General features: G+C 41.5%; 1 protein-coding gene across 10 annotated transcripts in view; it reads left to right on the forward strand.

Moving 5' to 3' along the window:
- The window catches only part of TPK1 (thiamin pyrophosphokinase 1), a 284,251-nt gene that overhangs the window by 225,719 nt on the left and 34,315 nt on the right, over positions 1 to 24,217 (forward strand). The window contains exons 7-8 of one of the 10 annotated variants that reach the window (XR_009745350.1): positions 1,939 to 2,074; positions 5,726 to 5,893. The exons of 8 other annotated variants lie outside the window; for them this stretch is intronic. Coding sequence is in view for 1 of the 2 variants with exons in the window: in XM_061464640.1 (XP_061320624.1) it covers positions 76 to 83 (8 nt within the window). In the remaining variant the exon portion in view is untranslated. Of the gene's footprint in view, positions 1 to 75; positions 307 to 1,938; positions 2,075 to 5,725; positions 5,894 to 24,217 lie in introns of those variants that run through there. One more of the 10 variants, XM_061464640.1, reaches the window with a different exon arrangement.

Raw genomic sequence — 24,217 nt, forward strand, 5'->3', positions numbered from 1 at the left:
CAGGCTACACTTTCAGTATTCATGTTTCTCACATGTCCTAGTTCCTTTATTTATTTCTCTGTGTTATCATTTAAGATGCATGAAAACAAAAATGCTCTGGTCTTCCTTGAGGATGTTTATGAGAAACTAAGGTCATTACAACCTGAAACTGCTCTCCTGCCCAAGTGACTAAAGCTAACCTTTACTCATCCAAATACAGATTGTGGTACCATGTTATATTTCAGATATTGATAAAACAAATTAAAGTGTAACTGCATCCTTGAAAAAGGAAGCCAGTATCTCAAATACAGCATATGGTTAGTTGTGACTTGCTTGGATTTTTAACTGGAATAAATAAGCCTTACATTCAGGTAATCTAAGTTTAATATTACTTTTGATTGTGTTGATGGCTTCTGTGCTGCCTGTAGTTTTGCAGTTGCTTCTAAAATGTCAGTCCTCCTGTAAATTGTGATGGAGAAGCAAAGGCTCACCTGGGAAGAAGTGGGAAAATGAAGATATTGAAGTGCTGCATAGATGTCAGCATTGGTGCTGATGGCTGACAGTAGCAGAGCTTCCTCTGTTCATTCGTTAGTGGCACTCTGACCACACGCCTTCACAAACCTCGATGAATAAAATGGTTTGGTTTATAAATTCATTTTCATGTGTAAATCATGAAAGAAAATGAATTCTTAAGCCAAACTTGACTTGAAAGGCCTTTCACTCCAGGTTGTCATGGAATTAATTGAATATGACCTAACAAGTTTGGTTTTAAAAAGTTAGGTTTTGAGTCCACAGAATATTTGTGTTAAGTATCGGGGCGCTAAACTAATTCCACAACTTTAGTTCTGTCTGAACAGTCAAACATGATGTGTTTTTAGGTGAGAAGGGAGCTCTGATTTTTGCAGTCATTTCCAGCAAGTCAGAATTCAAATAACACTGCAGTACAGGAAAGAGCTGGCTTTGCATTGAGGTTTTTAATGTTTAATACTGATACCTGTCTGAACGTATCTAGATTACTCTGCTGATGAAAATGTGTAAAACCTTCAAGGGGTAGTCAAATGTTATCTGTGTCTAATTCACGGCTCCTGTGGTGACATTTCATAGCTTCTGAATAGAGACAAGGAAAAATACCTGAGACAGAAGCTGTATTGGGGTTGAGAGTAGGCTACCAAAGGTCTTATTTCAATGGGTGAATTAAGTGAACCTGAAATCTGTGAATTCTCCTGGCAGCAGAGAAACAGTGAGGTCTTGATTATATTTTTAATATTGCAGAATTCAGTATTTTTGTGTGTCTGTGTGAGAATGCAGCATGTGTGCATGCTTATCCTATCTTAGTTATTTCCTAGCACTTGGCACATTTATATTCATTCTCATCTTCTGGATGGAAGACCCTGGGAGGAGGTGGTGGAAAATTGAATAGAGGAAATTTTTTTTAACCCATACTTGCTACTGTGTAGCACACATTCAGAGCACATTATAAACATATTCTTTGCACTCCCAAAGGGATACAGATCTTTTCTCTATTAAAATCTGATTTACAGCACAGAAATCAGATAATGCTTTATCTGATTTGACTCACCTGGCTGCTTACTGGTAACAGTCCTCATGTCTAATAAATAAGTAATGAAAAATCCAATAACGCCAGAATTACCCGGCATTCTTCATTAGGGCCTAAGTGGTGCTTTCATGGAAAGTAAATAAGAATAAAGGTAGAAATCAGTTGCAGTGCTCATGGAGGAAGAGGTTGGAAGATAATTGTAGGTTTTCCCCAAGAAATTATTCCTTTTCTAAGAAATTACTGGAGAAAATATTCTTGCCAACTAATTTACTCTTCATCCCTATGGCCCTTTGAGATGCTGTTTGTCATACCTGTGCTGAAAATACCATTGTGTTTGTATAAACTGTGTGGGTATGTGATTGTGCTTTCCAGGTAATTTTCATGCAAATTTGCTTCTTTAGGCAGGGAGTTAAATTGCTGAAAAATGCTACCATTCAAAAGAGTGCCACTGTCATCACTTCAAAAGGCAATAGCAATAACAATGGGAGCAAGACCTTTCTCTAGCAACAGATCATCCACTGACTACTAGCTTCACAGGTAGATAAACAGGATTCAGAATCCTTTCGATGCTGTTTACATTGTTAGAATTGAAATGTTTGCGCTGTGCTTTTTTCACTGCTTTGCTTCATTGGGGTTTTGTTGACATGTTATGAATGGAACAAAAAAGATTACAAAACCAGTAGGGTTTTATGTCTTAGGAGAATTCAGAGTCTAAAAGATGAAAAGAGTAATTCTTTAAAATAAAAGTCAGAGGTAAGGGACTGTTCTGGGAAAGGCTGTAAATGGAGATGGGCAGCTGTCTATGTGCTAGTGAAGCTGTTTAGATAAGCACTCTAACCTGTTTCATAACTGAAATAACTTACATGGCCCATTTTGCTGCCCAAGTTTATTCTGACCAAAGCAAACTGAGCAGCACTTCCAGGAGTAGTTCTGTTTTCGGGGCTTCACAGCTGGATTCCTCTTTCCTCTGCTTTCTCTCCTTCCCTCCCTTCTCTTGTTCTTCACTGGTACAAGACGCCCAGTCCATCAGCTGGGATCAGTCTTCAGAGCTTCAGTGATGTATTTTTTTCCTTATCCATTACAGCTTTATGACCCTGGGTAGAGCAGGATGACAGAAATGATGCTGCTGCTCCCAAAGTGATAGGTCGCTTTAACTTTTAGTGATCTATTTGCCCGTAGGAGTGTTTGCTGCCTGCCTTCCAGGGTCACATAATGTATTACAAGGTGAGGCCTGCTGAAATACTTTTCCAATAAAGCATATGTTCTGATGGTGGCAGCCTGGCATCCCACTGGTTTACTGCGAATCAGCAAAAGCAACAGTGAGGGCATTGCTTAGCATTGCATTAAATGATTTTGAACCAGAAAGACCATTTGGCATACATTAAAGGACTGTTGAACACAGAGCTCAGTTGTGCTCGGCCCCTAAACCTGTATTTGTATTTCTTCCTGAACAGCAGCTTCAAAACTCAGTCAGCCGATTCTCAAATCTCATGCAGAGATTTGAAATGGGGATTTGAGGTCACATGTTCAGTCAATTTCCATGTATTTCAGTGGATGTTTGGAATTAGTAAGATACTTGCTTCCTGCTCTCTAAAGCAAGGTAGCAGGGTCCTGGCATTCAGTTTGGAAAGGCTGCTTTAAGGTGATAAACAGAAATGCTCTTCCAGGTAGCACTGTTGGGGCAGCATTACTGCTGTAGGACTCTACTTACAGAAAGATTCATGTGAGTACCTTAGTTCTGAGCTAGCTCAAACCACTTCCAGGGGTAAGTTTAGCCCAGCTGGATGGCTGTCTTTAATGGGACATGGGGAGTGTATATATGATCCTTTCATACAGCAATAATAGGCAGTAATTACCAAGAAGGGGTAGAATAAAAACATCTCAGAGACTTCCCCAGCACAGCTGTGCACAGAGCAGGTGGCTCTCCAGAACCTAAGTGATACCATCCTGAAGTAAACTGGAGACACTTCCTTGTGTCTAGCTACATTGCCATGGAACATTGCAACTACGTTGCACAAGTCCATGGGTCCTGATGAGATCCACCCGCGGGTCCTGAAGGAGCTGGCAAATGAAGCTGCTAAGCCGCTGGCCATCATATTTGAGAAATCGTGGCAGTCAGGTGAAGTTCCCGATGACTGGAAAAAGGGAAATATAACCCCCATTTTCAAGAAGGGGAAAATGGATGACCCGGGGAATTACAGACCAGTCAGTCTCACCTCTGTGCCTGGCAAAATCTTGGAGCAGATTCTCCTGGAAGGCATGCTAAGGCACATGAAAGTCAACAAGGTGCTTGGTGACAGCCAGCAGGGCTTCACTAAGGGGAAATCCTGCCTGACCAACTTGGTGGCCTTCTATGATGGGGCTACAGAACTGATGGACAGGGTAGAGCAGTTGATGTCATCTACCTGGACTTGTGCAAAGCATTCGACACTGTCCCACACGACATCCTTGTCTCTAAATTGGAGAGACATCAATTTGATGGATGGACCACTCGGTGGATAAAGAACTGGCTGGATGGCCGCACACAGAGAGTTGTGGTCAATGGCTCAGTGTCCAGCTGGAGACCAGTAACGAGTGGCGTCCCTCAGGGATTGGTGTTGGGACCGGTCTTGTTTAACATCTTTGTCGCTGACATGGACAGTGGGATTGAGTGCGCCCTCAGCAAGTTTGCCGATGACACCAAGCTGTGTGGTTCAGTTGATACCCTGGAGGGAAGGAATGCCATCCAGAGGGACCTTGACACGCTTGTGAGGTGGGCTGATGCCAGCCTCATGAGGTTTAACCATGCCAAGTGCAAGGTCCTGCACCTCGGTCGGAACAATCCCAGGCACAGCTACAGGTTGGGCAGAGAAGAGATTCAGAGCAGCCCTGCGGAGAAGGGGGGTGCTGGGTGATGAGAAAATGAACATGAGCCGGCTTCAGTGTGTGCTTGCAGCCCAGAAAGCCAACCGTATCCTGGGCTGCATCAAAAGGAGTGTGACCAGCAGGTCAAAGGAGGTGATCCTGCCCCTCTACTCTGCTCTTGTGAGACCTCACCTGGAGTATTGTGTGCAGTTCTGGTGTCCTCAACATAAAAAGGACATGGAACTGTTGGAACAAGTCCAGAGGAGGCCACGAGGATGGTCAGGGGACTAGAGCACCTCCTGTATGAAGACAGGCTGAGAAAGTTGGGGCTGTTCAGCCTGGAGAAGAGAAGGCTGCGTGGAGACCTCATAGCAGCCTTCCAGTATCTGAAGGGGGCCTATAGGGATGCTGGAGAGGGACTCTTCATTAGAGACTGTAGTGATAAGACAAGGGGTAACGGGTTAAAACTTAAACAGGGGAAGTTTAGGTTGGATATAAGGAGGAAATTCTTTCCTGTGAGGGTGGTGAGGCACTGGAATGGGTTGCCCAGGGAGTTTGTGAATGCTCCATCCCTGGCAGTGTTCAAGACCAGGTTGGACAAGGCCTTGGGTGATAAGATTTAGCATAAGGTGTCCCTGCCCACAGCAGGGGGGTTGGAACTGGATGATCTTAAGGTCCTTTCCAACCCTAACGATTTTATGATTCTAACTATGGAAACTGATTTATTTATTACTGTGGAGCTGAGAGGATTGTCAAGAGAGCAAAATGCTGTTCTTCCCTGCATCCCTTACATTTCTTCAGACCCTGCTTTTCCTAATGGAAATGTAACCTGAAGGGCATGAGGAAATAGGTTGCTCTGCCTCAGCCAGCTTTGGTGCAGATAATCCTCATCTCTCTGGCAGTAGGTTGGTAAGAATACCAAAGTTACTCAGAAATCAGAAGCACCCTGCTAACTACTGAAGGATATGAGTTGTATAGATGAAGCACCTTGCTGGGGAAGAGAGAGGTCTGCAGAGAGCCAGCGAGGTATCCATTTGGATTGGCAGGGTCCAAAGTTACTCTGTGGATTTCAGTGCTGTCTCTGAATTCTCACTGATGAATGTGGGGGGCAGAACTTGACCAAGAAAGAGACCTTTGAGTTTATACTGAAGACATTTAACCCTAAAGGCATTCTCATCAGTCAGCCTGCCCATATGGATACTGGGAAATCATCTAATTTAGACAGTGGCAGAGGCAAAGCTGAAACATAATGGTGTGCTTGAAAAACTGACCATAGTACATGTGCTAGTTTGTCATATCTTTATATACTTTAAATATACTTTGTTTTCGTATTTAAATGCCTAGAATCAGCCATAATAAATGTAAATGTCACCCTGCTGAGAGATTTCCCAAAACAAGAAACCTCTCTGAAGCATGTGGTGAGTTATTGCCAGCTCCAGTGTCTGCAGGACCACAAAAGGGCATAGACCAGTGGGAGGACAAATCCAGTCTGGCTCAAATCTTCCAGAGTTAATGAATGACATGGTTGTGGTGACTGAGTTAATGAACGGGTGTGCTGTTTAGATGTGGGGGGAGCTATTCAAGTAGGTGGGTGCTACTGTTAAGAATTAACTGCGCCTTCCCAATTTGTTTACGGACCTTTTAGTTCTCTTTATCTTTTAGTACATACTGGAGTATATGCAATTGATCTCTTCTCCCCAAAAACATGGCACTGAGGGAAATGATTTCCTCTGCAGCAATCGATTCCTGTACCTTAATGGTAAACAGTGGTGGCTATTACCTCTACATTGTCTCAATTCTTCAATTTGCTCTCCCTTTGTATAAACACTTTGCAGGTGTATCTGCTCTCTCCCAGTTTTTGTTTGTGGATAAAAGGTGGTTTTCCTTGCTGTTACATGAAGTTCCTGAGAGGACAAAAGTCTGGTGGATGTGGTCACTGACTTCTGTTACATGCTTCTGAAAAGTTATGTTTATGGCATCCTGATGTGTAATTAATAAGCTGTTAACAGGTGGCTGTTGTGGGTGTTCTCTGGAGTTACTCATTTTAGATGTACGTACCAGTTAGACCTCTAAGCAAACCTGTTGTTTTCACGTGCGTTGGAAAGTACAAGGTACCTAAATAGATGAATACATGTCTTGCTATAGAAGCAGCTGCAGCTTCTTTTGGGCAGTAAAGATGCCCAAAAACATGGGGCATGGGGGAGTCAGGGCAACAGCAGGAAGGGGGATAAACAAAAGAGAGATACTGTAGCAAAACTGGGATGTGAGTAGATCCTCTTTGGGGTTAGAAACATGTTCTGGAGCTGTGGTTGAAGTTGCAGATGTGTACAACGTCAGCCTCCCACTGCAGAAACTGAGCTACATGGGAGGAATAAGGTAAAGTACTGCTGGAAAATGGGATTTTCTTGTGGTTCAGGCAGTTGGCTATCTGGAGTTTTTACTTTATGCAGGTACTTCAGCTACTTGCTAGTTAGCCATTCATTTCTCTTGGCTCTCGAGGTGAATTCTCAGCACCCTGGCATTTCTGAGAGGTCTGCCTTGGTGCTGTAAAGCACAAGGACACTCCAAAATGAAATCTGTGGTATTGTCTTTAAGATACCCGCTTTTGATAATGTGTCTGTACCTTTGGTCTGGAACAGTTAAACAGGTGCAATGGCATTATCGATTCTCTTGTAATGAATAACATAGAGAAGCCTGTGAGGAATTTAATATGCATGCTTTCAATACGGTTTTAATCTGTGCAGTAAATAAGGCATAAAGCACTGTGATGAATTGGGGCTCAGAGTATATTAGTTAAGAGAATACTATTTACTGAAATAAATAATAAATACTGTTTGGTTCATGTGACTGTATAATTAAAGGATGGAAAGCTAAAGAACCTGAATTAAAATTGCAGAGGCAAACTTTAATTCTGGCATCACATTGCTCTCGAGTCCATGACTTTGAAGTCATAGTGAAGAGTCATCCTCCATCCATCCAAGTGAATGTGGACCCAAGTGCTGTTAACGGATAGCTGTATTTAGCATGGTACATTGTATTCATGCAAGTCTGGGTCAGTGTGTGTGTCATGGGTTTAAACAAAGCCACAAATCAAGCAGTTGCTCTCTCACTCCCCCCCCCCCCCCCCCCCCCTTTTTTCTCCTCCCCCTGCTCCTGGAGGGATGGGAAGGAGAATCAAAAAGAATGCAACTCCCACGGGTTGAGATAAGAACAGTTTAGTAACTAAGGTATAACACAGATCACTACTGCTACCACCAATGATAATAATGATAAAGGAAATAACTAGGGAAGAGAATACAACACCTCAGCACTAGCCAATAGATAACTCGCCCCCCCCCAGCCTGACCAAGCACCAACTGATACCTCCTCCAACCCTGCCGTCCTCGCCCTTCCAGGTAACTCTCAAGTACATCCTGGGCATGACGTGCTGTGGTATGGAATACCTCTTTGGGCAGTTTGGGTGAGGTGTCCTGTCTCTGCTTCCTCCCAACTTCCCCTCCTCCCTGGCAGAGCATGAGGCTCACAAAGCCCTTGGGCAAACCAAAACATCAGGCCGAAAGTCAAAAACACAGCACTGCACCAGCTACCAAGGAGGAGAAAAATGACTGCTACTGCTGAACCCAGGACAATGTGATAGCCAAGTTCCTGTGGTTAGCTATGTTTTGAAGCTTTTCCTTGTCTTTAATAAGAAACTATTGATAAAACCAATTAAACTTTTCAAACAAGTCCAGCTGTTTTTAGTATATATTAAGTGGGTGGTGATGCATGTCATAAACCAGATAGTAAATGCAAATAAATGGGGGTGGAATGGATGTCAAGGGATCTTACAACCCATGTGGCTTCCTATGGCATCACTTCTGAAAAACCTAAAAAAAATTCCCTCTTTTATAAGCTTTCATCACTGGGGTCTTCTTCATAACAGCTTCTTCAGAAAGTCTGCTCCAGTTTTTTCCCCTTCTGTATTCTGCAGATACAGCACGTGATAAATACATTTTCCTGCTGTTAAGCATTAGAACACAGTGTTTATAAACTAATTGCCAATAAGAAATTTCAGAATTGTACATTTAGGTTTCCCAAGCGTGGGGCATAACTCTAATCTACACAGGCACCAGCAGTACCACTGTATCACCACTGATTGGCATGCCACTTAATGGTGCTGTTTATAAGACAATTTTCTAATCAGCTGCATGAACACTCATCAGGAGCTTGTTTCTTGATTCAAAGCAAAGGAGTTGGAGAGAAAGATAGTTTGTTTTGCTTATAAAACAAACTGGGGAAGAAAGCACCACAGAGAAATACCAGGGTTTTTTTTCCCTTTTATGAAGCATTGATACAGTAAAAAACAAAGGCAAAACAAAATTGTAGAGAGCTTTGATATCACGAATCTGGATTATGCACTTAAATGCTCAGTGTAGAGTTTAACGCTGTGGTGTGAATGAGTCAGTATTTCTCAGGCTGTTTTCTTCGTGTATTTTGAAGCTGGATGATGATGGCTGAAACAGTAACATTCTGGGGTTTAACAGGTGTTATATTTCCAATCATCATTTAACAGTAATGCTATGATTTGCCATTGTAGATAGTCTGTTGGGTCTAGTAAGTTGAAGCTGAAGCACAGTCAGTTTTCCGTTTATTTCACATGTCAGATTATAGTTTTCATCCAACTAAAATCAGCCAACCCTCTCTCTGCTCAAAGAATAATTAATTTTTCCTTGCCTTCTTCTACCTATTTCATTTTTTATTGCTCTGTAATAGACAGAATAGCTTTAATTTAGAAAAATGTTATCTAAACCGCATGTAAACTGGGTCAAGTGTGGCCAGCATGGAAACAATTCATTATATGATTTAAGAGGTTTTAACAACTTGACCTGCACAATTTTTCAGTAGCTTTGGTATACACAAATAAAGTGCCTCTTCCAAATTTAGCTCCAAGTAAGCACTGTAGACCCCTTGTAAACGCACCTTGCCATCTTGTAGTGTGTATATCCAATGTATGTTGAGGAATTCATGCCCTATAGAAAACATTAGAGCTTAATACCAAGCTTGTGGAATTAACAGGAGAATTGAACGTTGACTTTGGTATCAGTATGTTAATGTGGAGGTGCCTCTGTCCCTTTCTTCACTGAACTAGGGGTAACTTAAGCCCCTGATTCATGAGAAGATTTAGGCATCCAAGTATTTTCATACATATGACTAGTTCTGTGGCATATAAAGGGATTATTCAGTAAGTAAAGTTAAACATGTGCAGAAATAGTTACTACAATCAAATGCTGCACTGGGAGATATAACCTTAAAAAATGCCCAAAATGGCTTTTCTGTATGTAAAATGAGGTGGCAGTGACTTTAATCTCAGTCTCTGGGGTTAGCTGTCAGTGCTGGTTCCTATTCAAATATCTCTTTGCACTCCCCAATGCTCCCTTTCCAGCTCTTAACATTTTTTATGTATTGCTGGCTGGCTGTAGTAATTTACATGAATTCCTCCTAATTTTACTATGGAATGTCTAGGTAAGGTATGAAGACATGGTAAGACAAATGACTCTCAAGTATTTCTTGCATCTGGCTGCTTTACCTGCAGTTCAACAGATGTAGTTTCCTACTAATTCAGCTGTCAGGTTCATGCATCAAGTAGATTTCTCATATGAGAATTCTGGAAAAAAGGGTTCTGGATCCCTACCAGAATTCTAAAACAATCATAAAGTTTTCATTAAAATAGCCAAAAACCTTAGAATATGGTACATGTCTGCATAGTTGTAAGAGAAAAACCACTCTGGATAGGGTGAATCGACCACAGTGAATTTGAATTATTTTACATTGTTTTTTTATGATGCTAAACATTTGCCACACTTTTGTGGCTTTGTCTGCCATACATAAAGCAATGTTTTCAATCCACATTAAAACTGTATATGCAGCCAGTGCAAGGCACTCACTAGGGAACAGGGAAAATTCTCTGTATCATGTTATGGGCTGGAATGTATAAAATGCTAACATCGACATAAATCTTAGTTGTGCTAGAATGATGAAGTATTGCTCCTTCCTTATTTTAAAGTATGAAGGGCTACTGTGTTTACCTTCTAACATTCCAACAACCTGCAAACTGTTGTTGGGCAAGTGCAAATCAACAATACTGGCAATACTCTGAAGGGCAGTTTTCTGCTGTGAGCTTATGTAGAGACATACATTACTCATTTGCAATATCTGGGAGCGAGGTTGGTTGGCTCTTCAGAGCTTCAGCATGCCATTTGCTCTTTGCTGCTGCCTTTTCTTACCCTGTGTGTTGGTGCTGGCGTAGTTCTGAAACAGACCTGGACCATTTAATAGTTGTCATGGGTTTCTGGGAGCTCTTCAGCTGTTAGTTAATTTTACATCCCAAATATCTCAAGCAAACATTGTCATCAGTGAATCTTTAGATTAACTTGTGTTCCTTTCAATGCCTCCACAGTTACTTTAGTGTCTCAGCTGAAATCACCTCCGAAGAACTTTACTCATTGTTGTGAAATTCACTTTTTCCAGTTTGTGTCATTCTCTGCCTTCCTGAGGTAATCATAGAATCAACCAGGTGGGAAAAAACCTTTAAGAGCATCAAGTCTAACCTTTACCCCAGGACTGACAAGGCCACCACTAACCTGTGTCACTGAGGGCCTCATCTACACACTTTGTGAACACCTGCAGGGACTGTGACTCCACCACTGGCCCTGAGCAGCCTGTTCCAATGCCTGACCACCCTTTGGGGAAGGAATTGTTTCTAATATCCAGTGTAAACTTCTCTTGGTGCAGTTTGAGGCCATTTCCTGTGGTCCTATTACTCCTTGCTCCATCTTCCTGTCAGGCAGCTGTAGAGAGTGATAAGGTCCCCCTGAACCTTCTTTTCTCCAGACTAAACCCCCCCCAGTCCCTTCAGCTATTCCCGTTTTGTTTGTGGGTTTGCACCTATATTTCCTTGCAATTTTATGGTCTAGCTCCTGTGATGCCATTCCCAACACATCCTTCAGATGTTACTGACAAAGAACACAGTCTTTAAAAGAAACAAACCCCAAAACCAAACACACAAACAAAAAAAAGCCTAATCGTCATCATGGTGCAGCACTGCTTGCTGACTCGGTAGGTAGCACGCCAGGCTGGGGATCCAGCAGCAAGGCTGCAATACATCATTAGCTCTCATTAGTACACTGCCTCTCTTCTCCTGCTGTTTGTCTGGTTAACTCTTTGGGAGAGGGACTGTGTACTATGCTGGGTCTGTACAGTGCATCCTGTGCTGCCTGGTAGTCGCTACAGGGATAAACATAATTAATTGCAATTGGGAGGTGACTTTTGGGGTTACAGTTGAAAGTTAATACCATGGAATGATTCTTGGTTTAAAATAAATACCTACTTTATGTGTGTTAGAGGCTGCATCTGGATTGTTATCTTCAGAAATTGTACTGTGGAAAGAGAAGAAAACCATTGTTTAACATACAGTGCCATCTACAGAATAGGCTGTGCAGCCTGTACCTCATACATTACACGGGCTTTTTGGTTGGGGTTTTTTGTTGGTTGGTTTATTTTTTAGAATCATAGAATAGTTAGGGTTGGAAAGGACCTTAAGATCATCTAGTTCCAACACCCCTGCCACGGGCAGGGACACCTCACACTAAACCATGCCACCCAAGGCTTTGTCCAAGGCTTTTGTCACAGTGCAGCTGACATTCATGGCTAGAGAGTGTTTCAGAAGTTTTTAGGTGGTGCCTGCAGACTTGAAGGGTGAGGATGGGAGTTCAAGAGCAATGGGGCCTGGCTGAACCCTTGCTGAAGTGCTGGGGTATAATTCCTGCTCTCTCAGCTGTTGCTGCTTTGGAAGTTGATTCTGTCACCCTGGATACCCACATGGGAGGTTGTTTATGTGCTCACCCACTTGAGCTGTCATCTGCGATGTCTGTTCAGGAGTGCTTGTGTGGTTGCATGGTTCACTAGTTGAAATGACAGTTGGCATATCAGGGAGAGTTGGATTTAATCCCCAAAATCTTCAGGGTGCTCTTCAGACAGATGTTAATTGTGGTGTGAATATATAGTATTCAAATATTATATAGGGATGCTGGGGAGGGACTCTTCATTAGGGACTGTAGTGACAGGACAAGGGGTAATGGGTTAAAACTTAAACAGGGGAAGTTTAGGTTGGATATAAGGAGGAAACTCTTTCCTGTTAGGGTGGTGAGGCACTGGAATGGGTTGCCCAGGGAAGTTGTGAATGCTCCATCCCTGATGGTGTTCAAGGCCAGGTTGGACAGAGCCTTGGGTGAGATGGTTTAGTGTGAGGTGTCCCTGCCCATGGCAGGGGGGTTGGAACTTGATGATCTTAAGGTCCTTTCCAACCATAACTATTCTATGATTCTACGAATATAGTTTGTTTTTTTTTAAGCCAGAAAAGGTGAAAGAACACGCAAATACCACTCTTTCCACTCTCTGGAACCCATTAAATATGTAATATAGCAAATTAAGTTATTGTAGTTGCTGCAGAACAAACTGATGTCTGTCCTTTTTTGTCTAGCTTCTGAATGTTGGAAGTTATCTGACCTTTAAGCTGTTACTAGCTCAGGACCCACTGTTTGCCATCTTCAGATTAGCAGGGTTGAAAAAGATGAACAGGAAGGGAAGGCTAAAACCAGATTCTGATATCCAGGGCAGATAAGAAGTACTTTTTGTGGCAGGTGATCTTGCAGAGGAGGAGGAGGAGATAAAAAAAAAAGAGAGGAATCTGTGGTATTTTTATAGCTAGATGTGAAATTCAGTGTATCTAAAGTAGCAGCAGAGATAGACTGGGGGACTGAGTGTCTGAGACAGTTGAAGTTGCATGTTAAATAGAGTTTATGAGGATAGTCTGCCTTTTCTCACCTGTACTGTCACAGTCAGTACATGTGAATGTATAGGTGTGTGGGGGTATATGTAAATAGTAATTCCCTTTTCATTTAATATACGTTAAACCTGAAAAGGGACAGAAATATGAGTTAGCAGAGTGCTACAAAATGTGGAGTTAATTATGTAGTAGTTATGCTCAACATTTCCATCTTTAAAGTGGTTTTGAACCGCTTAAGTGCAGCGGTTACTGCAGACTGTGATTAGATAAATGGATGCAAATGGTAATTGTAACTGATGAATGATTGATGATGGCTTTACATGTTTATCATTATACACTGTTGTAAACACTTTCTTCCTCAGCAAGGATAGAGCCTGTAGGCAAAATGATGATATGCTGAATATGAATTCAAACTGTAATATTTGAAAGAACACACAGGGCCAATGTTGTAGGCTGGGATAACCACAGAGCTGTTACCTGAGTAACTGGTGAACCTTGCCATTGATACCAGTGGACTGAGCACCAAGCTTGTTCCAGCTGATGTTCAAGGCCTGAATACAAGTGCAGCAGGGAAGGTGGATAAATAGGAGAGAGCTTGAAAGTACAGATGGGGAAGCTCAGCACTGCTGAACAATGGCTTTGCATGTGGAAGACCCACTGATCCACTTGCTCAAATGAAGAAGAGGAGGCACCGTTTCTCTTCAATCTTCTATTACTTTTCCCAACTCCTGCATTTCTTCTCAGCTCTCTGGTGTACTGTCTCCTTAAGTTAAAGTCAACATTTGTGACTTTCTTCTGCTCTGTAGATTGTTACAGTCTATGAGATACTTGCAATGCAGTAGTTGACAGTCACAGAAGTACACCCTCATTGTAAAAGCCATTTGGGACAGAACAAGTAAGTGGGTTTGGGTAATTGGAAGTTGATGGAAACAATGTGAAAACCAAGGATGTCTCTAGAAGAGCAGGGTAGGATAAGAAGTTTCTGTAGCATGAATCATGCTGTAATTCTATTTGATTTGTCACGTGCCATTTGCTAATTATTAATCACAGTAACAACATTTGGTAGTTAGATTAATTTAAAGGGCTTTTTAATGCAATAGCTTGAGTTTAATATCAGCTCTTTGTGTATCATACAATGCAAAAAGTAACCTGCGGTAATTAAATTACAGACTAAGTCTTCATTCTGCATAAATTGGTCTATACACTGAGGAAAAAAAAATAAGCAGGATATTATCAAAGAAAAGCCCATATCATTAATAGCTTCTGCTCTCTGCCCTGTGCACTTCACCTGCAGTGCTGAGATCTGTCTGTTATTTTTCCTATGGTGTTGTAGAACTGACAATGAACTTGCTGGCTTTTCTGTCATGTGCCTGCCCTTGGGCTTGTATAAAAGAAGTGAATTAGGTTATGTTTTGTTGACCTTTAAGATGCAAGGGAAATGGTAGTCCTGCTTCCTTACACATCAAATGCTGCCAGGCTATTGTCTGTGTTAACCTTTGTGGAGCACCCTGATGTGATTGTTACCCTCACCAGCAACACAGATGCCAGAGACTGTGGAGAAGGGATAAATTGGAGGTGCCATGCAAAACAGCTCAGCTAAAGACATTTCCTCCTGCGCTGAAAAAAAGCTTTTCTGTATGCGTTTTAACTGGTTAGCTGGTCTGCGAGTCCTGTAATTAGCTTAGCCAAACAGGACTTCAAAACAGATGGTTTCAAAATTTGGGGAAAATAACCTTTGTGGTATTTTTTTTCCTGTGCACTTTGCAGTTCTGCTTTAGGACTGAAATTATTTGAAAATTAAACCGGAAAATAAGATTTGGACCTTTACCAGCTGAATACTAATTTCAGGAACAGACAGTTTTTAGTGTGAGGTTTTTATCTGCGCATTTAGCCTAAGATTTGTTTATGCTCTGATTTAGTGTTTCTTGCTGCTTACTTGCATAAACACTATCAAATCAGTCAGTCGGAGTCACCAGTGTATTTAGCTCCCAGCTGCATTTGCTAATAAAAGGAAAGATGACAAGTTCCCTCCTTCTCAAAGGAGGAAGTGGAGAAACATAAGGAAATAATTCATTGCACTTACATAGCATCTGCCATCAGCAATTGATATAGGTGCTTTACCAAAATAAGTGCATCGCGTTGTCTGGAAAACATTCTTGTGGTGAGAAAGTGCTTAATACCCAACCTTTCACTGAGGAAACTGAGTCACATCTGGTCTGAGATTGTAAGTGAAGCTAATAAAAGGTAGGAATCCTGGTATCCTGGGGTTTGGGGTTGTTTTTTATCCTGATAAAGTAAATCAGAACAAACAAAATCATTGTTTGATATTTAGCATTTTTTAAGATGTATTTAATATTATCATGCATTGTTACTATTACCAAAGTGTATCTAGTAAGATGATATTTAGAAATACCGCCATTTTGTTAGGACATATGGTCAACTGTTGGTCGTTTTGTGTGTGTCCATCCATTTTGTGTGTGTGCGTCAACATAAAGAGGCTGTATAGGTGTGAAAATTGAGTTGAAATTGTGCTTCCTAAAAGCTCAAGAGTAATATTTTATCTCCACTTTCACACCCCTTTCACCGCTAGCTGTCAGTGTGACAGCACCTGTATCTATTCATGTAACCTTTGAGATAACTCATTGCCCAAGAACTGAAATTATTTGTGGTTCTACAGGGGATTTTAGGGATATGACTCATTTGAATCTAGTCTTTGCTCCCTAAGCAAATATACCATGCAATGCCCAGCCAGACTCCATTGTGCAAGACAGAACTGGGCTGTGGAGCTCATTGCCATAGAATAGCTGTGTGGACCACAGATATAAATCGATTCAGGAAAAAAACTGACAAATTAAGGAAGAATGATCCAGTTAACACAGTAATACAGTCTCCACATCATGAATTCCCTAAGGTACGGGTCATTTGAGGAAGGGTGTATTGGGGGAAACAGCACTCCAAATTGCCCTGTCTTTAAAGTTCTTTCCTAAATCTTCATTATGGAGTATTGCCTGAGGCTCTTGAGTCAGCGTGCTACTGAGATAATGCTTGGAACCATAGCAGTGGCTGCTATTGTGCTCTTTTGACCCTTAGACTCTGTGGGAATTTTTCCTCCTAAGAGTGTTAAAATCTTCCTTTTGGACGTCTGTTCCAAGCTGCTTTGTCCTCTGCCGAGATTAGGAGCTCATCTTTTCAAATTTAAGTTGTCCTTTCTTTGATAGAAGACTAGAACTACACACCCTGCCTCAGAAAGTATTCCCCTGCATGGTGTATTGCCTGTACTGTGGTGATAATGTGGTGCTCTCTGTTGAAAACATCTAAGCTTCCACATCTGTTTTTTACATCTCCATGCTCTTTCTGCTAGTGCAGTATTGGGCTGCTGCAAAATACAGCCTTCAATTACTTGCTAACTTGTCAAAGTCTGTTAGCAATTGAGCGAGTCTACCTCAGCATTTATGGGCTTTGGCTGTAGAGGTTTCAGAGGACTTTTTGCTCCTTTACTTGAAAAACTGCTTTCTAGCTGGGTCTTCCAAAGGTGCCATTGTAGTTTTGCAGGCATCAATGGAAATGGGTTTCTGGGCCCAAATCATGGAGTGTCAAGCAGAAAACAAGCTGACTTCTCTTCTTCCTCTCTCCTGAGCTTTCAGGACTTCTAGCAGAGAAAACTGTTCGGGTTTGGTTGGTAGGATGTTTTTTTAATGGTGTGATTGTAGCTTCCCTTCCAGGGGCTGTGAAGTAAATACACAGGGTGTAACATGGTATCCAGCTACATGAAAATGCATCTGGAGTCGTGAGCTGTCAGAGTAGAGGTATATGTAACTTAAAGCAATCGCCATATTATCCTTTAGGAAGTGGATTTTTCATAAAACACTTTTGTTAAGCTGTGGTTGCTGACCACAAGTGTATTCATAGTGCCTCACCTAAAAAGTGGAAGCTCTTTACTACTTTCCATAAGCCCTCTTTAAGGAATAATTAAATTGACCTTGATTTCTCTTCAGATTCATCCTGTTTGTATCTTCTCTGGTGTTTATAACTGTGCTGGCTGAGGGAATGCTTTTGGGCAGATATAGCCATGAACAAGGCTTCTGTCTAGCCCATGTTGCTTTTAGAGTTGTAGTTTTTATGTAAATCAGTTTTAGGACTGAAACTGCAAATTAGATGTTCCATGGGTACCTTCTTGGCATGTTGCATCACTGACTTGAAAGGTAAAACTACAGCATAATAGCCACTTGATGGTGCTTTCTGAAGGCTGTAATGCCTCTTTATTTTGCTGCAGATATAGTAGCAGCTGGCAGGAGCATAAGGTTGCAGAATTCTTACCGCAGCCGTTACAACTCTGTGGCTTTTATGCTACTACATAACATTTATATACAGGGTGAAGGGAAAGGAAGGTGAGTGAAATGTATATGCATGTTATAGTAACAAAATCCAATATGGACGTGTTATATTTTATTCTGGAAGAAATGACACTCTTGGGGTTTCATCTGATGTCATAATTTGCCATTCAGTTTGTTGTTCCTGTGATTGTTGGCCTGGTGTAATAACCAGTTTCACAGGTTTCAAGAACATGTTTCTCTTGGACTACCTTGCTGTGAGTTTACATCTATATCTGTAAAATGATTCAACTTCCACTTTGGAGAGGTAATTGAATTATGCTCTAGGAAGCAAAATGTGTTATTTTTCACCTCTTTCTAAAAGATCCTGGTATTTTAGCACCTCGCTTCCAAGGAATATCAGGTGGATGATATCCTTCATATGTGCCGCCATCACCATGCAAAAGGAAACCTTTCTCTTTTCAATCTGATTTTTCAATCAGATGTTTTGACTGAAGAGCTAATGTAGAAAGCAATTGAAGTAATATCCAACAAAGGCTTGTGAGTTTTTTCCATATGCAGAAGAGAAGTACTATGGGCATTGGGGGTTATATACGGGGTAGTGGATTCAGATTATCAGAGGCATTTCATTAGATAATATTCAGAAGAGCACACCTTCAAGGGATTAATGTTATATTTGGTTTTGAAGTAGCTCATACCTTTTATTTGTTCTCTCCACCTGACTCTGACAGAAGCCTTACTCATCAAAACTAAGCCCCTGAAGGTGAATACCTGACCATCCCAGGTGACCAGAAGGGTGGAGATTGACCCCAAGCGGGTATAATCTCTAGCCCAAAAGTGGTGCTTCAGATGTAACTTTGCCTTTCTGCAGTGTTAGTTCATGTTGCATGAGTTGCACCATCCACATCCCATATTTGCCTATTCTTTGTGCTTCTGTAGCGTAAATTCCTCTGTCTCTCCACCACTTAGGTATAATCATATATTAGAAGAGAAATAGCCCATGACTTGAAAGTTACAAACATGAGTGGCTATCAGTGTCGCATCCTGGACCTTACAGGAGAGGCAGGGAAACAGCAAGACCTTTGTGGCAAGCAGTGGCAATGCTGTGCTCAGCAGGGTAGTTAAAAGTCTTGGGTTTCAGGAATTGAGTTGCCCTGTTGAAAGAGTGATAAGTGATGAGTGATGTGAAAAGTGATTTTTGCCATGTGATAAATTGAAAAGAAATTGATGGAAAGAGATGATGCAGAAGCTCCTCCCTCCTCATCAGTGGTTCAGGTAATGTATGGTGCTAGTAGGAAATTTCCAAGGTGCTGATTGTATTGCTTCAGAAGAAGAAAAATCATCCCATTGCTTGAAAGTGCAGTGTTTTGTCTTCGAAAGAAAAATGCATTAAATTACGGTACTTAGTATTTTAGACCTTCTGTCTTGTCAGATCAAAGGTTTGCTTAAGCTAGTGGAGGCTGATTCAAATATATAGTTTCTGCCATAGCCTATAGATGACACTTTAGTCTCCACTATCACTAATCTGGCTGGGAATAACGGTCACAGTGATAATTATATGGGAACCCCAGAGTCTCAAAGGCAAAGCACAACAGATTCTTCTGTGTAGAGAATTTGCTTCTTAAATAGCCAAAAGCAACAAATCAAATCCTCCTGTGTCCAGCTCATGCAGGTTGGTTGGTGTTATCGGATAACATTTTGTGTCAAAGCAAAACTAATTATTAGTAGAATTGTATTGCCTTACATCTTTTAGTTTTGGAACACATACCTATTCATTATTCTGTCTGCTCTTGAAAGATTTAGAAATTGCTTATTTCAGTTAGATAGTTACTAAGCACATCCTGTTCTTCTGGAACTTGGATGAAATACAGACTTGGGAGCCAACAGGGAATACTCAGCAAAACTGAACTGTGTTAAATCAAAAACTGATGAGAAAGTACTGCTTTCTGCATTGCACAATTTCACTTTGAACCACATTGGGCTGAGATGGTGTCAGGCTCACTGTCATGGGCTCAGCAGTAGCAGTCATTTTTCTCCTTAGTAGCTGGTGCAGTGCTGTGTTTTTGACTTTCAGCCTGAGAACAGCGCTGATAACACCAATGTTTTTAGTTGTTGCTCAGTAATGTTTACTCTGACCAAGGACTTTCTGAGTCTCATGCTCTGCCATGGAGGAGGGGAAGCCAGGAGGAAGCAGAGACAGGACACCTGACCCAAACTAACCAAAGAGGTATTCCATACCACAGCACATCATGCCCAGTATATCAACTGGGGCAGTTACCCAGAAGGGTTAGATCACTGCTCAGCTGGGCTGGGTATCGGTCGGCAGGTGGTGAGCGGTTGTATTCTCTTCCCTTGTTATTTCCCTTATCATTATTATTGGTGGCAGCAGCAGTGATTTGTGTTATACCTTAGTTACTGGACTGCTCTTATCTCAACCCGTGGGTGTTACAGTCTTTCGATTCTCCTCCCCATCCCTCTGGGAGCGGGGGGAGGAAGGGGGACGGGGAGTGAGCGAGCGGCTGCGTGGTTCTGTGTTGCCGGCTGGGCTTAAACCACAAGACTCACACGCTGGTTGTCTGTGACTGAGTACACCGTGTTCCTTCAAAGTGAGTGCTGGCAGCAGCATGTAATCCTGCCTGATTGCCTTGTCCTTGTCTTCATATAACATAATGACACACAACATCCACAACAGATGCAAGCCGTCACAAATGCTCCTGATGTGAGGATGGTAGAAGACCTGAGAGAGTGGATAATTTATTTGATTAATGGTACTGTGCATAATTAAAAGAGAAAAGACACAAATGCTTCTTGGAACATCATTTGTGTTTCCATGTATGTATAGTCATTCTTTAGCTTTTAGGTGAAATATTCTAGCTGTGTCAGAACTGCCTGGATTAGGGGTGTTTGTTCTTACCTTTGAGTGTGGCTGGGAGGTTACCAGAAATTATAAAACAGAAAAAAGGAGACTTCTTCACACCAGTGTGCCCTTTCCCATAGTTACTCACAGTTCTGATTCAAGGCTTGTCTCACAGACCGTTTGTATAGAATGTTACTGGCTTTTGTGTAGAATGTCACACAGATTGGCTCTGTATTTTTAAGCCCTAAATGACTAAATGCCTGTGCAAACATGGGTGCAGTGAAATGTTGCCTATTAAAAACTGAATTCATAAAAACCTGTTCTAAAGGTAATAGACAATCAGCATCTTCTTTTATGGAGGAAAATCAATTTAAAAAGAAACAGCTCTGAATATAATTAAACGTTGTAACTCTGGTTTATATGTATCTAATAGGTATAATAATACTTACCTACTATATCTCACAGGAGCCTTTTGAAGTTTAATTATTTAGCATTTATAAAAGCTCACTGAAATCCTAAGATGAGAATAAACTCCAAGTACGTTGTATTGTTGCTGTTGTTTTATGAGCAATTTTGAGAAAAACCTGGTACTTCCAGGGATCCAGAATGCATTTTAGTGTTCCATCATAATTTTACATTCACATAAAGTTAGGTTCTCATTGTTTTCCTAGGATTTTCCTCCTGCTAGAATCAGCACTTTAAGGCTGGTGTTTGCCTAAAACCCAAAATATGTATTTAAAGCAACTTTTAATGTGAGGTAAATAGCACTTCTTTCGTATACCTTTTTTTCTTCAGTTTAATTGCCTTCAGAATCATGGGGCGTAAATCAGAAGTGCTTAAATAAGTTACAGCCAATCTCAGTGACAGCGTTAACATAACCCCAACTATGCAGTGTAGTGGTATTCAGGGCAACTTCTTAACTAGGGGAAGACTTGTTAAAAGATGTGTAGTGGGTCTCAGTAGTTTATATTTCCTTATAGCAGCAAATGAATCTACCAGCATGTTGTTTTTAAAACAGGAAGTTTTTCCAGAATAAGAAGCAGACAGACCACTGCAGAGCCTCAGTTTTCAGTAGGAACAGAGATCTGGGGATTGAGAGCTCTTCTGAGTGCTTCATTTTCTTCACTTCAAAACCAGGAGTAGTGCCACTGTCATTCTTTATTTGCTGTGAGACCTACTGATGGAAATCCCTGTAGAGCAGCTAATGGTACCAGTGTTACTTCTGACTGGGTCACTGGATGCACTGTGTGTAACTGTGGTGGAAGACTCACTGTTGGTTTGCTTTTCTTCCTGTCCTCTCACTGTCACGGTTCCTTTGATGTTTTTTTCAGGATTGGAGCAATCGCATGGTTTTGTCTGTGCAGTGCCCAGCACAATGAAGTCAGAGTAAAATGCAAACTGTTGATTTTTAGGCAAGTTGGGATGCTTTGAGAGAAAAAGCAGTAGCTGTTGGTTAATTTTTGAAGTACGTTGGTTCCATTGGTTTCACAAAGCTGCTCTGAAGGGGGGGGGGGAATGCATGATCTTGAAGTCCTTTCCAACCCTAACCGTTCTGTGATTCTATGATCTGTCTATGTGTTTGTCTTGCTAAATTTACAAGCTCCTTTACCTTTTCAAGTGAAACTCTTTTAAGATCTTGTAATCAAGCCAGACACAGCTAACTTGTTCTTTATATAAACTACAGTGTTTGCATGGGCTATACTTCCAATTCTGCATAATTTCAATTCTGTGGGAGAAAACAAAAATGGCATTGAATATTTTAGGTTGTGGGTTTGGCTTTAGATGTACAGGGAAGAGTGTTTCTGTTCACTTTGTTTAAGCAAGTACTTAAACATATAAGGACTTTAAAATACCTCTGTTCTCATCGGATTTAACAGTAGTGCTGCTCAAAGGCTCTTGCCAGCCCGAAGAATTGGAATTTCAGCAATGCATCCTCGGAAGGGAGAAGATTAAGCCCATGAGATGTGCAGGCAGTAAAACAGACCATGAGTCTCCACAATTTATAAAGCTATTCCTCTGGCCTGTGTTCAGCTCTGTGCCTATAGGGCATCCTCCCCTGTCCTTGCATACCCAAAGAGTCACCGTGTCCGGGCATTGCCCCAGCCATGTCACTGCAACAGCAGTCAGTGCTGAGGACAACCTGAGATACTTCAGAGGGATCCAAGCACAGATGCTGAAAAGGTAGAAGATTTGCATGTCCCTGATCCCTCAGTGCTGCTTTGCCCTGCGCCTTTTAAGATTTCTGCAATACCCACAGGTTTTCCTGAAGTTAAATGACCTATAAATATATCAGACTCATTGAAGATATGTTGTCCCATGCCAGTCAAAAGGATGAAGACATACTATCCTTCCTACTAAAATAATTGGAGAGGCACCAGTGAGGAGCCAATTTAGAGAAATTATTGCAGGTAGGTAGATCCCTATGTAATTGATACTTGGTATGGACAGATTTATGGAGGGAGCTGTTACAACCCTATTAAATACTTAGCTGAAGCACTTAGCTCTGTCACTTTTATTAGCACAGTTTTGCACACACTTTCCATGGTAATTTGAGCTGTGTATTTTTTATCCTTTGTGTGACTTCCTGCATTGCAGAAAGACATCCTTAACACTCCCAGTGTCTTCCTTTATGCTCATGATCGGCAGATTGCTTTGACGTGGCCTTCACACAGGAGCAAGAACCTTTTTCCTTCTCCTGCCTTTGGTGGTACTTCCCCCCTCCCTCTGGACAGATCTGCTGGCTTTTTCCCTCACTTCATGCCAGAAACATACTGCATATCTCATATACTGTGCTCAAAGAAACCAAATTCTCTTTTTTAATACAGGCTCTTATCTCTTACCAAGCATAGATCTACAAATACTGTACTAGGTCCCCCACAGCTATTCTCTGTTTAGAGACTCTTCATGTGTTGGACAGATGGCACAATCAGTGGGTTGTATCAGAGCGTTAAAAAAAGAACTTCTTTCTCGCTGCTTCTACCAAGACTGTTTTGAGTTCAGTGAGATGCAACAGCTATAGCACTATCTTTCAATGACAACTCTGAACATGGTGGGAGTGTTGTTGCATTTGAAAGTCAAAAAATACATAGGAAAGCTGGCATTAAAAAAGAAACATAAAGGGCTTTAACAGAGCTATGAAGGTTGCAAGGTTAAGAAACCTGACTTTTGGAGTTGTTTATTCTCTTCGCTGCCTCAGGTCACAGGTGGATCTCCATTTACAGCTGCTGATACAAACACCACAGCACTGGTTTTCCTCCTATTGAACACTTCTCAAGACTGTTCCAACGCTTCTTATGAAATAAGGTATTTTGTACTTAAAGAATCCCTGACAAAACAGTAAAGACTCTTATTTTCTTAGTGAAATGATAGAAAAGTTAGTATTAATAATCTGTTCTGCCAGAGGTTCTTGAGCTGGGTTTTGACCACAGAAGTACATACTGTCCTGTGTAGTACTGTGGTGTTCTGTGAAGCTAATGCCACAGCTTACTGAGAGGTGTGGGACTCCAAATCACTGTGGGAAATGCCAGCCAGCAGTTTGACAAGTCAATGCTCATTGCACTGTCCTTTTCCTACCCATACTATTATGTTCCCAAGTAATTGCTGTTGCCCGCTGGGACAGTTGGTTAATTCTCTGTAAAATTCTTCTATGTTGGAAGCAGGGGAACTTGCCCTTTTCCAACATGTCCAGCAACATTGACACTGTCTTTTAGTGATCTGTGCATGTCATTATATTTCTTTGCCCATGACAACACGAAGCAGTGAACAGCTGGCCAGCTGCAGAAGTGCTTGTGTGACCAGAGAAGGTTGAGAGGGAGCCTGGCTGA

The sequence above is a fragment of the Pezoporus flaviventris genome, unplaced genomic scaffold (assembly GCF_033815535.1).
Source record: "Pezoporus flaviventris isolate CSIRO_AGI_PZ_B2104156 unplaced genomic scaffold, CSIRO_AGI_Pfla_v1 ptg000037l, whole genome shotgun sequence".
NCBI classification, from domain to species: domain Eukaryota; kingdom Metazoa; phylum Chordata; class Aves; order Psittaciformes; family Psittacidae; genus Pezoporus; species Pezoporus flaviventris.